This window comes from Phodopus roborovskii, unplaced genomic scaffold (assembly GCF_943737965.1).
Source record: "Phodopus roborovskii unplaced genomic scaffold, PHOROB, whole genome shotgun sequence".
NCBI classification, from domain to species: domain Eukaryota; kingdom Metazoa; phylum Chordata; class Mammalia; order Rodentia; family Cricetidae; genus Phodopus; species Phodopus roborovskii.
Genome location: NW_026126469.1, coordinates 4,142,699 through 4,157,122, shown reverse-complemented (window position 1 = coordinate 4,157,122; position 14,424 = coordinate 4,142,699). Strand labels below are relative to the sequence as shown.

The 14,424-nt window shown below is 43.4% G+C and overlaps 1 protein-coding gene across 1 annotated transcript in view; it reads left to right on the top strand.

Annotated features, from left to right (window-relative positions):
• Positions 1–4,437: 4,437 nt before the first annotated feature.
• The window catches only part of Crkl (CRK like proto-oncogene, adaptor protein), a 37,934-nt gene continuing 27,947 nt past the window's right edge, over positions 4,438–14,424 (top strand). The window contains exon 1 of the mRNA XM_051191101.1: positions 4,438–4,755. Within this exon, the coding sequence (XP_051047058.1) occupies positions 4,445–4,755 (311 nt within the window). The 5' untranslated portion in view covers positions 4,438–4,444. The remainder of the gene's footprint in view (positions 4,756–14,424) is intronic.

Below are 14,424 nucleotides of genomic sequence, written 5' to 3'. Positions count from 1 at the left end.
CTAGGAAGTGACAAACACCTTTACTCTTGAAACACTACTTTACTCTTGACAAACACTACTCTTGAAAAGGCATTTGCATTGTTTTAGCCACAAGGATGCTAGCTTACCATAGCTGCTGAAGGGGGTTGGAGCTTCACTCCTGGATGAGTAACCCTTTGTAGAAGCTGAGTCACTGCCATTGCAGGTATAGACTGGTCTAACTGCCTGCCCTGAAGGGTTAGACTCTGACCTCAGTCATCACTGCTTTTCAAGTAGGCTTATGCTAGGAACTGAGTGGGAGGACCTTGGATGGTGCAGGGACTTAATCATGAACTACATTTTGTGAGCTTTCCTGTTTACATCCTGGGGATGTAAACCACTGTCTATCCCATCTCATATAGTGCACTGACAACAAACCAATGGTGATTCCACCAAGTCCAATTTAGTGATGCAGGGCTTATTGGGTTATTTATGGTGTGTGTCTCAAGGTTACTTAGAGCATGGATGACTCAAATGCAGCTGCATTCTCTAAAACCCACCCCAGCATGGGGGATGACTCTCCTAGGCCTCATCTTTGAAGCTCACTGCATGAGTTCTAACAGGTCCCCTGATACCAGAGGCATCTCCCTAAGAAGTGCTGACTACTTCCATATCTTTAGGGAGGGGAGGGCGTGTAAATCTCAGGAAGTTCAGGGCCTTCCAAGCCTTGTAGGTTTCATTTATTTTCTGAGTCTGTATGTTTTCTTTGCTTACTAGATCTTGTGTGCTTCTGGCTTCTCTCCTCCTAGAGAGAACAGCTACAAAATAAGTCCTCAGTTCCAGAAGAGGAAAAAAAAATGAGTTTGTTTGTTTGTTTGTTTGTTTGAGACAGGGTTTTCTTGTGTAAGAATGGCTTTCCTGGAGCTTGTTTTGTAAATTAGGCTGCCTCAAACTCAGAGATCTGCCTGCCTCTACCTCCTATGTGCTAGGACCAAAGACGTGTGTGAGAGTTTTAACAAGAGAAGTAGGCATGAATGCATTAATTATTTCTCTGCTTTTTTTTATTATTTTTTTTTTTTTTGGTTCTTTCTATTATTTTATGTGTGTTGGTTTTTGCCCGCATGTATATGTACCACATAGTGCAGCCCCCGGGAGACCAGAAGAGGGTATTGGATTTCTTGAGACTTGAGCAGCCATGAGTATGCTTGAATCAAACTTGTTTTCCTGGAAAATCAGCCAGTTCTCCCAACCACTGAGCCAATGTTCCAGGCCCTTTCTGGGTCTGTTACTTTGACTGGTTGCTTCATGTTCCTGTCTTGATTTCCCATAATGATGGACTCTAACCTGGAACTTTGAGCCAAATAATCCCTCTCTCCCTTGATATGCTTTAGTCAGGGTACTTATTACAGCAGCAGAAATGAAACCAGGACACCAACACAATATAAGTCCTTAAAAATTATGGGATCTATACGAGAGTGAGTTAAATAAAGTCCCAGAGAAAGAACTTAAAATGAAGATTATATTAATTATCATTCTAAAAACACAAACAGTTGAGCCAAATAAGAAAGGCAATCGATTAGTCAGGTGGTAGTGGCACATGTGTTTAATCCCAGCACTCAGGATGCAGAAGTAGGATCTCTGAGTTCAAGGCCAGCCTGTTCTACAGAGCTAGATCCAGGATAGCCAGAACTACACATGGAAATCTTGTCTTAAAAAACAAGAAAGAAAGAAAAAGAGAAACAGAGAGACCACAGCAAGGCAGAAAGAAGGAGAGAAAGATGAGAGACATAGAGACAGATGTGGCCTGGCATGGTCTGGCATTTCCTGGCATGGCCTGGTGTGGCCTGGATGGTGGATATGCTCAAAATTTCTTGTATATATGAATGAAATTCTTAAATTAGTATATTGAAAAAAAATCAAACAAACCAGGGGCTGGAGTAACAGCTTTATGGATAAAATGTTTGCTCTGCCAATTTGAGAACTTGAATATAGTCTTCAGAACTCACATAAAAAAGCTAGGGCTAAAACTGGAATCCAGATGCAGAGAGGGAGGACAAGACTAAACTGGAATCCAGATGCAGAGAGGGAAGACAAGACCAGGCTGCAGAAACACATAGAGACAGCTGACCTGAACAAGGGGGAGCTAATAGGCCCCCCGGACTGATAGCTGGGAATCCAGCATGGGACTGATTCAGGCCCTCTGAACATGGGTTTCAGCTAGAAGGCCTAGACAGTCTAAGGGTCCTCATACAGTGGAACCAGGATGTATTCCTGGTGCACAAAAGGACTTTGCGGGCACATCCCCCATGGAGAGATACTCCCTTAACCTAGAGACAGGAGAGAAGTCCTAGTCCCTACTCCAAATGACTTGACAGATTTAGATGACCCCTTCTGGAGGGCATCACCCTACAAGTGGAGTGGGGGGAGATGGGAGGGGAGGGGTGCATGTGAGGGTGGGAGTGAAGAGGGAGGGAGAGGGAACTGGGATCGATATGTAAAATAAAAATTAAAAAATAAATTAATATATATAAAAAAAGCTAGGGCTGGTGGTATGTGTATTATGATCTCAATGTTGGGAGGCAAAGATAGCTGGATCTCTGCAATTCACTCCTTAGCCAGCCTCATCTATTTGGTGTGCTCTAGGCAAACCAGAAACCCTGTCTCAATAATTGATGTTTCATAGGCTAGTCTTGAACTCTCCAACCTCTGGAATAGCTGATTTTATAGTTGGTTTTGTGTGTTCGTCCTGTGTATGTTTTTTGTTTTTTGTTTTTTGTTTTTTTTTTTTGCTTTTTGTGATATTGTTATGTATCCCTGTCTGGTCTGGAATTCAATAATTCAATATATAGGCCAGGATGGTCTCAAACCTGGACTAATTAACTCTTCCTGCCTTTACCTCTAGAGAGCTTTGATTAAAGGCATGCATCACCACAGCTGGCTAGTACATTTTACCTAGCAGATAAGTGCTAGTAGTCTCAGGGTCAGTCACAGAGTGATTAAGTAACCCATCTAGTCAACTGATTTAAACTTGGTCAAATTCAAAATCTGAGCTATACAAATTACAACTGAGGCTAAAACAACATAAAGCATGTTTTAAGTTTCTGGTGTGTATTTGTGTATGATGTGTGAGTACATGCATGTGTTCCACCACCCTACACCGAAGTCAAAAGACAATTTTATTTTTAGGTTTTTTTTCCAAGACAGGGTTTCTCTGTGTAGCCCTGGCTGTCCTGGAACTCTGGCCTCGAACTCGAAGAAATCTGCCTGCCTCTGTCTCCTGAGTCCTGGGATTAAAGGCGTGTGCCACCAGTGCCCAGCTTGAGGAAAACTTTCTTAAGATTGATTCTAGTGGGGGTGGAGGAAATATGTTGGGAGGGCCCAGCTGGAGCCGAGCAACATGGAATGGCAGGAAGGGAACTGTTGAAGAACAACGATCTTACAGCAGGCAAGATCTTCAAGTCAGACATAGGAGTATTGCATTTCAGAGCCTGTGGTGGCCTGGTTGTCACCAGACTGTAGTCTTCCTAAAGCACTAGTTCCACGTGTGCCAAGTCGGATCACCTAGGGCAGACGTTATTCAGTAACCTATTTGATGGTCACCTCACCCTAGGTCAAGCCTTTCCTAAACCGCCTGATTTATCAGGGCCCTCAGGCTCGCAATCACCTGAGGGCCACGCCTCCCTGGCCAGACATTCAGCCAGCACGTTACGCTTTGTTCCCAGAAACAGGTTTTCAAAACGCTGTTCCCTCTCGGCTCCAGCTGTTTCTCGCTAAGTGCGGGAGGCCCGGCGGCGGCGGCAGTTGCCTGACTGCAGCTCTGAGGCCCAGGAAGGGCTGACCCACTGGCTCCGCAGCCTCCTCCCGGAACGCGGGAGCCAGCGCAAGTGGCTCGCGGCGGGACCCTCGCGAACGTACTCCTGATTGGCTGAGCCGAGAGACGTCAAAGGGCGGGCCCCGTGGTGCGGGATAGCGCCCGGCTCCGCGCGTGCGCAGAGAGAGTGCGCTGGACCAAGGGGGAGGTGCCCGGCCGCTTCTCCCGCGTCCGCCATTTTGTTGCTGTGGCTATTGGGAACGGGCTGGGAGGAACGGCCGGGGAGGCGCCACTCTTGCTGGAGAAGGCTACTTCGTGTGACGGCGAGGGTCGGTGCGGGATTCTTGAGCCTGCGGAGCCGGAAGGTTCCAGGACAGAAGTCGCTCTGGGCGCCGGGCAGCTGAGAAGCCCGAGGCGGCCTCTGCTACCGCTCCGCTTCGCCCACCTCGACCCCAGGGCTTTACCCAGTATTCCCCGGCCGGCTCTTTCCGTGAGGCGGCCCGGTGCAGGCGGGCGGAGGCAGAGGATGCTGCGGGATACGGAGACGAAAGGAAGGTCCTGACCCAGCCCTCCAATTGCTCCTCGAGGTCTTCCGAGAGGCCCTTCCTCGGCCCCAAAGCCGACAGCGGGTAAAGGCTTCACGAGCAGACGCCGCCCATCCCCGGACGCAACACCATGTCGTCCGCCAGGTTTGATTCTGCAGACCGCTCTGCCTGGTACATGGGACCAGTGTCTCGCCAGGAGGCTCAGACCCGTCTCCAGGGCCAGCGTCATGGCATGTTCCTAGTCCGGGACTCCTCTACCTGCCCCGGGGACTATGTACTGTCGGTGTCCGAGAACTCGCGTGTCTCGCACTACATCATCAACTCCCTGCCCAACCGCCGCTTTAAGATCGGGGACCAGGAGTTTGATCATTTGCCGGCCTTGCTGGAGTTCTACAAGATCCATTACCTGGATACTACCACCTTAATCGAACCAGCACCCAGGTACGCGAGCTCCTGCTGCCCTGCTCGGGCTCGGAACCGGACCCGATGCGGAGGGTCGGTCAGAGATTGAAATTTGGGGGTGGGGGAGGAGTTGAACTTCTTTCCCTCATTCTAAACCAGAAGACTTTCGGATTGGAAGGCCAGTGTCAGGATCTGGGTCATTGGATGAAAGGATGCATTTTTATTTAGATATTAAGCGGTAATTGTATTGTTCAAATGCACCCACCTACACACATACACAGTTTTGTCACTTTAGCTGACTGATAATAATTATTATTATTTATTTTAATTTTTTGGATTTTCGAGATAGGGTTTCACTGTGAAACAATCTTGGCTGCTCTGGAACTTACAGCCACTGCCTCCCGAATGCTGGGATTAAAGGCATGCGCCACCACAGCCTAGCTGCAGAATTCTTTTTAACGACATTAAAAAGTATATAGACTTACTTGAGATTTTGAACATAGCCATGGCTCTCTCTCCCTCGAAAATTCATGTAGCTTGCACACCATTTAAGGTTTTGGAACCCCTGCATCTCAACAGCTAACTGCGGGTTAAGAACTGGCTTGCAGCCTTTGGGAAAATCGTTAAAATGTACCGAAAACGTAGAAATTTCAGAATCTGGTGCCGAATTTTAAGTAGCCTCTTTTTTTTTTTTTTTTAAATTAGAAGTACAAAGGAAAGAGGCTAAGATTTTATTTGAGGAAATTTATACCATCTCTCCCTAGTGGGAAGTGTATTTGCCTTAATTCTACATTAATTCGGTTTTAGATTGTGGGGGTAACTAAATTGAGTGGTTGAACATATACTTTAAGAAACTGAAGTAGAACTTCATGAGAGAGATGCACACCCCTACTGTAATCCTAAGGAAAAGAGGAACTTTTGTTCCAAGTTTAATTGGGCTGTAGCAAGACTCTATCTTAAAGGATAAGAAAGATGCTGATCACAAGTGTTTCAAGTAAAGTGCATGTTTTATAATTTGCTTTAATTTCTCTGAATGAATATTGAATTATATCAAATGATACCAAATGTGAGTTGAAAAAGTAGACTTTAAAAGGTATTTCACTGCCTGATTTATTTCTAAGCTGTTTTCTAAAAAGGACTGGGGATTGATTTAGACTTTCAGGGTGAGCTGACTTCATAGAATTGCTAATGAGGTAATTTGCTCTTAACTTTGAAGATGAAAAGGTACTATACTTAATTAGGGACACCTACTAAAAGGTAAAGGGTTTCTTTTTTATGATAGAAGAAATAAAGCTGTGATGGTACAAGGAGTATAAAGGTAATTGCCAAAATCATTGTAGTTTTAAAATACGGTAGAGAAGGGGCTAGGCTGGATGGCTTAGTGAGTGAAAGTGTTTGCAACAAAAGCTTGATGATCTGAGTTTGATTCCACCACACCCACATAAATGTGGAAGGAGAGAACTGACTCCACAAAATTGTCCTTTCTTTAGCCTCAGTATGTGCACCATGGCAAGTGAGTATCTCACACACACACAGTAATTTTTTTTTTTTTTTTTTTAGAAAAAAGTAAAACAGAGCAACTGTAAATAGTAATCTGTGTTATAGAGATGAGGATACTAAGAACTCAGTGAAATATGAAGGTCCTAGTAGATGCTGGCAGGTGCTGTCAACTTTAATAATTTCAGTATAACTTGAGCAAACTTAGGAAGTATATATTTGATAATATATTTAAGTAACTTTCTTCTCTAATTTGTGAAAGTGTTACTGACCTTGGGCCTTTATTAGAACACGCTTGTAACCATGTAACAGGTGTTGGAGAAAGTATAAGTTAATTATTAGATTCCCCTCAAGGAGGAAAAGTATGTGCTGGGAGTGGCTTCCTGTTATCTACAAAATATAATCCTACTTCATGTGTCTTCTCAGGTGCCAATTTTCTGTATTACCAATGTAATTTCCTGAAAATTTTCTTAGCTCTGCTTGACACACATTCGAATCTTTTCTGTCATGCTTAGTTTCCAAATGAAAACAGTAACCAAGTCATTATTCCTAACATAACTGTCCCATTTACAATCACAAAGGCATATTGTATAGATTTTAGAATAGATGACAGTGTGTCTTGGGTTATACTTTTAGTACCTCAAAACTTAAATATGAAAACTATTGATATTCTCTTGATGTTATATTACATAATAAATTGAGGGAAAGCCATAAACACCTGTACAAACACATACTTAACAACATATGGTAGAAAAGTTGTGTCAGTTATATCTTTGTCACTACAACTGGTCACATGGCCTTAGCCACCTTCTTCCACTACCCATTTTGTGTTTCTCCACCCTCAGCAAGCACCTCAGCAGGTCTTGACTTTTCCTGGAGGAGTGACCTATACCTTCATTCCTGAAGGGTCTGTGCCCTTTGTCATTCTGCCTGGATTAGGCTGTTTTAGTTTCCCATTGACTTTAATCACAGGACATGGTAGCACCAAGAGACACCCTAAAGGATCTCCTGCACTTCAGACATAATCTGTCTTCCTCCATTGGGAAGAAGCAATCCAGTTTCCCCTTGGTAATCTGAAGCAGTCACCCCCTCTTAATATTGTTATGTCTTTCTTAACCTGTTGGCTGAAGGGCATCATAAGCCCATAGTGGCCAGGGGGAAGCCTGACCTTCCAATCCAATGGAATGTTTGTTGTGTCTCCTGACAGGAGTTCTTCCCCATCTTAAACCAAAACTTCTAGGCCAATAGAACTTAAGGTTGCAGGAGCAGGAAGCAGAAATGTTCCTGGTGGGTCACTGTGAGGAGATAATGAATGGAACCATTTCCTCTTCCACCCCTTGATTCCTGGACTAGTGGATCCTGGCTATGGAAGAAACTGTACCATATATTGTATATACTGCTTTAAGGAGAACCTGCTTCAGCTTTCCATGCTGCTGCCACCTAATTGTTGTTGTAACTGTGTTTTCAAAAGGCCATTCCATCTTTCTGTTAGCCCAGAGGCTTCAGGATGGTAGGAAACATCGTAAGACTAGTGGATTCCATGATTGTGGGCCCACTGTTGTCCTCTGGATGTGAAGTGAGTTCTTTGGTCAGAAGCACTACCATGTGGAATACCATGTTGGTGAATCAGGCATTCTGTTAGTTCACAGATGGTGGTTTTGACTAAATCATTATGTGTAGGAAAGGGAAATCCATAACCAGAATTAGTATCTACTTCAACTTACTACAACACTTTGTCCTTTCCACAGAAGATGGCCAGTATAGTCAATCTGTCACCAGGTCACTGACTGCTCACCCCAGGGAGTGGTGCTATATCTAGGGCTCAGTATTGGTCTCTGCTGCTGGCAACAGGAACTGTAGCCAGATCGGCCTTGTTGAGTGGAAGTCCATGTTGTTGAGCCCATGCATAACCCTCCACTCTTCCACCATGCTCACTTGGATTGTGGGCCCATTGGGCAGTGTCAGGGATGACTGGGGAAAAAAGATTGTTCACAGAACAGGTCATCTTCTTGATTATTGAATTCCTTCTCAGCTGAAGTGACCTTTTGAGAAGCATTTAGATGGGAAATATCTTCACATCCTTTGCCCATTTGGAGATATCTGTACACATTTTCCCCAAATATATCTTTCTCGCCAATTTTCCAGCCACATTCTTTCCAAGCCTCTGACCATCCAGCTGATCTGTAGGCTACAGCCCATGAATTGGTAAGCAGTCACACATTTGGCCATTTCTCCTTCCGAACAAAACGTATGACCATGTGTACTGCCTACTATGAAGATTTCCCTTTGCCGGTGCCTTTCAGGGTTGTCTCAGAAAGGGCTTGTAATGCTGCAGCTTTTCATTCTGGGTGGTACTTACATCAGTAAACAGGGCCCTAGTCTCCTCGTCCTTAGACAACTGATCATAGGGCATAGCCCAGCTATGGTGCATGCTGGGTAGCAGAGGACATTGTAACAGGAGTTGAAACCATAGGCATTTGAACAACTTCATCAAGTAACTTGCTTGTGTCTTCAGGACCTGCTTGGGACCGATCATGTATATACCACTTCCATTTGACAATGGACTGCTGCTGTGCACGTCCTTCTTCATGGCTTGATGGGTCCAATAATACCCAGATCATAATGAGCAGCTCAGGTCATATGGTAACTTGGCGGTCCATTGTAAAACGTTCAGTTTCCACTAAGGACCAATAGCAGGCCAAGAGCTGTCACTCAAAGGAAGAGCAGTTGTCTGTGGGTGATGGTAGAGCCTTGCTCCAGAATCTCAAAAGTCTCTTCTGTGATCACCTATGGGGCCTGCCAAAGGCTCCAAACAGCATCCCTATCTGCCACTGACACCTCAAGTACCATAGGGTCTGCTGGATCATATGGTTCAAGTGGTAGAGAAGCCTGCATAGCATCTGCACCCATTGAAAATTCTTCTGTCCCAGCCCCATTCAAAAGCTAGCAGCTTTCTGAGTCACTTGGTATATGGACCATAGTAACAGACCCAAGTGAGGAATGTGCTGTCTCCAGAATTCAAATGGACCACTAGACATAGTGTTTCTTTCTTGGTGGTGGGAGGGGCCAGGCGCAATAAGTTATCCTTTACTTTAGAAGGAATATCCCTGCATGCCCCACACTACTTGACTCCTAAGAATTTCACCGAGGTAGAGGCCCTTGAAATTTGGTTGGATTTATTTCTCATCTGATGTGCTTGTATTAACAAGAAGTCAACCTTCTCACTTGGTCCAGTCATTGTAGTGTTATCAATATAGTGAACCAATGTGGTATTTTGTTGAAGAGATCCCTTCAAATGAAATGATGACACAAGTTTGCAGAGTTAATATATCCTAATAGAGTAAAACTGTAAATGTTTGCCAATAGCCTTGTCGACTGAAACCAAATTGCTTCTGGTGGTCCTTGTGGGGAGGTACCAAGAAAAAGGTATTTGCTAGATCGGTAGCTGCATACCATATACCAAGAAATGTGTTAATCTACTCAAGTAAGGATACCACATCTGGTACAGCAGCTCACCCCAGGGAGCTGCTTGATTGAGTCACTACTTGATTGAGTTTTCAGTAATCAACTGTTATTCTTCACAATTCATCTGTCTTCTGCACTGGTCAGATAGAAGAGTTAAAGGGAGATGTGAAAACCACCATCTCTGGACCTTTCAAGTCCTTGGCAGTGGCACTAATTTCTACAATTCCTCCAGGGATGTGATATGGATTTAATTATCTATTTATTTATTTATCTATCTATCTATCTATTTATTTATTTATTTATTTATTGATTCAGTTTTCCCTGGCAGAGGCAACTCTGGATGTTTCCATATAATCTTTCCAACCATAATAGCCCTCAGTCCACAGGTCAGGGAGCCAGTGTGAGAATTCTTTCAACAACTTCTAAGTATATCTATCCCAGTTATACATTCTGAGACTGGGTTAATAACCACAGGATGAGTTCTGTGAGTCAGACTTTAGCCAAAACTCAGTTAATCGCCTGCTCTCCATAAGCCCCTATATTATTTAATTTACTTTAAAAAATTTTTTTTTATTATTTTCTTATTTTACATATCAATTCCAGTTCCCTCTCCCTCCCATCCTCCCATCCTCCCTGGTCCCCCCTCCCATCCCATTCCCCAACTACTCCACAGGGAGGGTGAGGCCTTCCAGGAGGGATCATGAAAATCTGTCAAATCATTTGGAGTAGGGTCTAGGCTGAGGGAATATCCCTCCATGGGGAATGTGCTCCCAAAGTCCTTTCGTGCACCAGGAATATATCCTGGTTTCACTGTCAGAGGTCCCATAGACTGCCCAGACCTTCTAATTGAGACCCATGTTCAGGCAGTCTGGATCAGTCCAATGCTGATCTCCCAGCTATCAGTCTGGGAGTCCATGATCTCCCCCTTGTTAAGGCCAGCTGTCTCTGTGGGTTTATGTATCCTGGTCTTGACCCCCTTATCACTCCTCCCTCTCTGCAACTGGACTCCAGGTGTTCAACTCAGTATTTAGCTGTGGGTGTCTACTTCTGTTTCCCACAGTTACTGGATGAAGGCTCTAGGATGGTATATCGATCTCATTATCAGGGAAGGGCATTTAATGTAGCCTCTCCATTGTTGCTCAGATTGTTAGTTGTGGTCATCCTTGTAGGTCTCTGGACATTTTACTAGAGTCAGTTTTCTCTTCAAACCTCTATTATGGTATCTCCTTTCTTGCTCTCGTCTATTCCTCCCCTGACTCAATCTTCCTGGTTCCACAAATTCTCCTCTGCTCTCCTTCTCTTTCTCATAACTCCCTCCACTCACTGCCCCCCCCAATATGCTCAAGGAGTTCTTGTCCCTTTCCCCTTCTGTGGGGGTCCTTGTATGAATCTCTTAGGTTCCTCCTTGTATCCTAGTATCTCTGGCAATGTGAATTGTAGGCTGTTGATTGATCCTTTGCTCTATCTCTAAAATCCATATATGAGTGAGTACATACCATGTTCTTCTTTTTTGTGACTGGGTTACCTCGCTTAGGATGCTTTCTTCAAGTTCCATCCATTTGCCTGCGAATTTCAAGATTCCTTGTTTTATTCCGCTGAGTAGTATTCCATTGTGTAAATGTGGCACATCTTTATCCATTTTTCAGTTGAGGGGCATCTAGGTTGCTTCCAAGTTCTTGCTATTACAAATAGTGCTGCTGTTAGGAGTAGCTTTTCCCCCACTGGTCTGGACCCACTGCCATGCCAGCCCCAAATAACACACAGAGATGTTGTATGAGATATAAATGCTGTTGGCCAGTTACTTGTTTCTTATTGGCTAGATCTGCCTTAAATATTAACCCATTTCTATTAATCTAAGTATTTCCACGTGGTCTCATCTTACCGGAGAGAAGGGCTGGCATTCTACTCTCAGCCCTCCATCTTGGATCCCCTCCCTACTACTACTGGAATCCTCTTTGTCTCCTAGTCCCACATATCTTGCTTTCCTATTGGCCAACAGTGCTTTATTAATTAACCAATAAGAGAAACATGTTTATAGAACTACATCTCCCATCATGCTGCTATGAACATAGTTGTACAGATGTTTTTTTTTGCATGGATGTGGATCATTTGGGTATATGCCTAAGAGTGGAATTGCCAGGTCCTGTGGTAGACTGATTCCCATTTTCCTGAGGAACTTCCATACTGATCTCCAAAATGGCTGTACAAGTTTGCACTTCCACCAGCAGTGGAGCAGTGTTCCCCTTTTTCCACATCCTCTCCAGCATAAGCTGTCATTGGTGTTTCTGATTTTAGCCATTCTGACAGGAGTAAGATGCTATCTCAGAGTTGTTCTGACTTTCATTTCCCTGATGGCTAAGGATGTTGAGTACTTTAAGTGTCTTTCAGCCATTTTTGGATTCCTCTATTGAGAATTCTCTATTCAGTTCTGTACCCCACTTTTTAATAGGGTTATTTGGTGTTTTGATGACTAGTTTCTTGAGTTCTTTGTATATTTTGGAGATCAGCCCTCTGTCAGATGTGGGGTTGGTGAAGATCTTTTCCCAGTCTGTGGGCTGCCATTTGGTCTTGTCGACTGTGTCCTTTGCCTTACAGAAGCTTCTCAGTTTGAGGAGGTCCCATTTATTAATTGTTGATCACAGTGTCTGTGCTACTGGTAGTAAGTTCAGGAAGTAGTCTCCTGTACCAATTCATTCAAGTATATTTCCCACTTTTCTAAGAGTTCAGTGTGGCTGGATTTATGTTGAGGTCTTTGATCCATTTGGACTTGAGTTTTGTGCATGGTGATAGGCATGAGTCTATCTGCAGTCTTCTATACACATCATCCAGTTATGCCAGCACCATTTGTTGAAGATGCTTTCCTTCTTCCATTGTATATTTTTAGCTGTTTTGTCAAAAATCACGTGTTCGTAGGTGTGTGGATTAATATCAGGATTTTCAGTTTGTTTCCATTGGCTTACCTGTCTATTTTTGTGCCAATACTAAGCTGTTTTCAGAACTATAGCTCTGTAATAGAGCTTGAAGTCAGGGATGATGATGCCTCCTGAATTTCTTTTGTTTTTCCATATAAAGTTTAGTATTATCCTTTCCAAATCAGTGAAGAATTGTGCTGGGATTTTGATGGAGATTGCATTGAATCTGTAGATTGCTTTTGGCAAGTTTGCCATTTTTACTATGCGGATGCTACCTATCCAAGAGCATGGGAGATCTTTCCATTTTCTGGTATCTTCTTTAATTTCATTCTTTAAAGACACAAAGTTCTTGCTATATAGGTCTTTCACTTGTTTGGTTAGCGTTACTCCAAGATACTTTATGTTGTTTGTAGTTATTGTAAAGGGTGATGTTTCTCTGATTTCTTTCTCAGCCCCTTTGTTGTCTGTATATAGTAGGGCTATTGCCTTTTTTTTTTTTTTTTTTTTTTTTTTTTTGAGTTACTCTTGTATCCTGACACTTTGCTAAAGGTGCTTATTGGCTGTAGGAGTTCCCTGGTAGAATTTTTCGGGTCACTTATGTAAACTATCGTATCAACTGCAAATAGTGAAAGTTTGTGTCCCCTTGATCTCCTTTTATTGTCTTACTGCTTTAGCTAGAATTTCAAGTACAATATTGAAGAGATATGGAGAGAGTGGACAGCCTTGTCTTGTTCCTGATCTTAGAGGAATTCATAAGCCCCTATTTTAAATGGAGGCCACAGAATTTCTTGGGATCTCCCAGAATCAGCATCAATTCAAAACCAGTGTACAGTAGACCCTGGGAAGTCTGATTTTTCTTTCTCCTAGTGTAGGTCCTTTTGGGGAAGGACTGGGGAATGGCTAACAGTAAAACTCTTAGGTATTTTATCAAAGTCCTTCAGGGGAACTTGGCTGCCCCTTCATCTGTTTGTTCTGGGTCTGCAAACTGGATCAAGTCTGGAAATTGGTTCATGGACTGAGATTCCCTTTTCCCATAATCCAATCTAATATTCATTTGTTTGAGGACCTTTTTCTGTTTATACAGATCAAATGAACATGCAGTAGACTTCCGTCTTAGGGTTTCTGTTGCTGTGAAGAGACATCACGATCATGGCAACTCTTATAAAGGAAAACATTTAATTGGGGCAGCCTCACAGGTTCAGAAGTTTAATCCATTGTCGACATGGTAAGACATATGGTGGCATGCAGGTAGACATGGTGCTGATGAAAGAGCTGAGAGTTATACATCTGGATATGTGGGCAGCAGGAAGAGACTGAGCCACTGGGCCTGGTTTGAGCTTCTGAGACCTCAAGTCCCACCACTAGTGACACACTTCCTCCAACAAAGCCACGCCTACTCCAGCAAAGCCATGTCCTCTAGTAGTGTCACTCCCTGGCCCCTATAGGCTTATAGCCATATTATAATACAGAAATGTGTTAAGTCCAGCTTTAAAAGTCTCCATAGTCTATGCAACTCCAAAGTCTCTTTTGAGATTTATGCAATCTCTTAACTGTAATCCCATATAGAATTAAAATAAAAAAGCAAATCACATACTTCCAATATATAATGACATAGGATACACATCACTGTTCCAAAATGGAGGAAAGGAAGAATAGTGAGGAAATACTGGGTCAAAGCAAGATTGAAAAGCAATTGGGCAAACTCTAAACTCTGCATCTCCATGTCTGATGTCAAATTGTAATGTAAATATCTGATATGCTGGATATCTGATATGCAAACCCTTTGTAAAAGGGTCATTTCATACCAGAGGTCATGACTGTTAAATGGGCATAT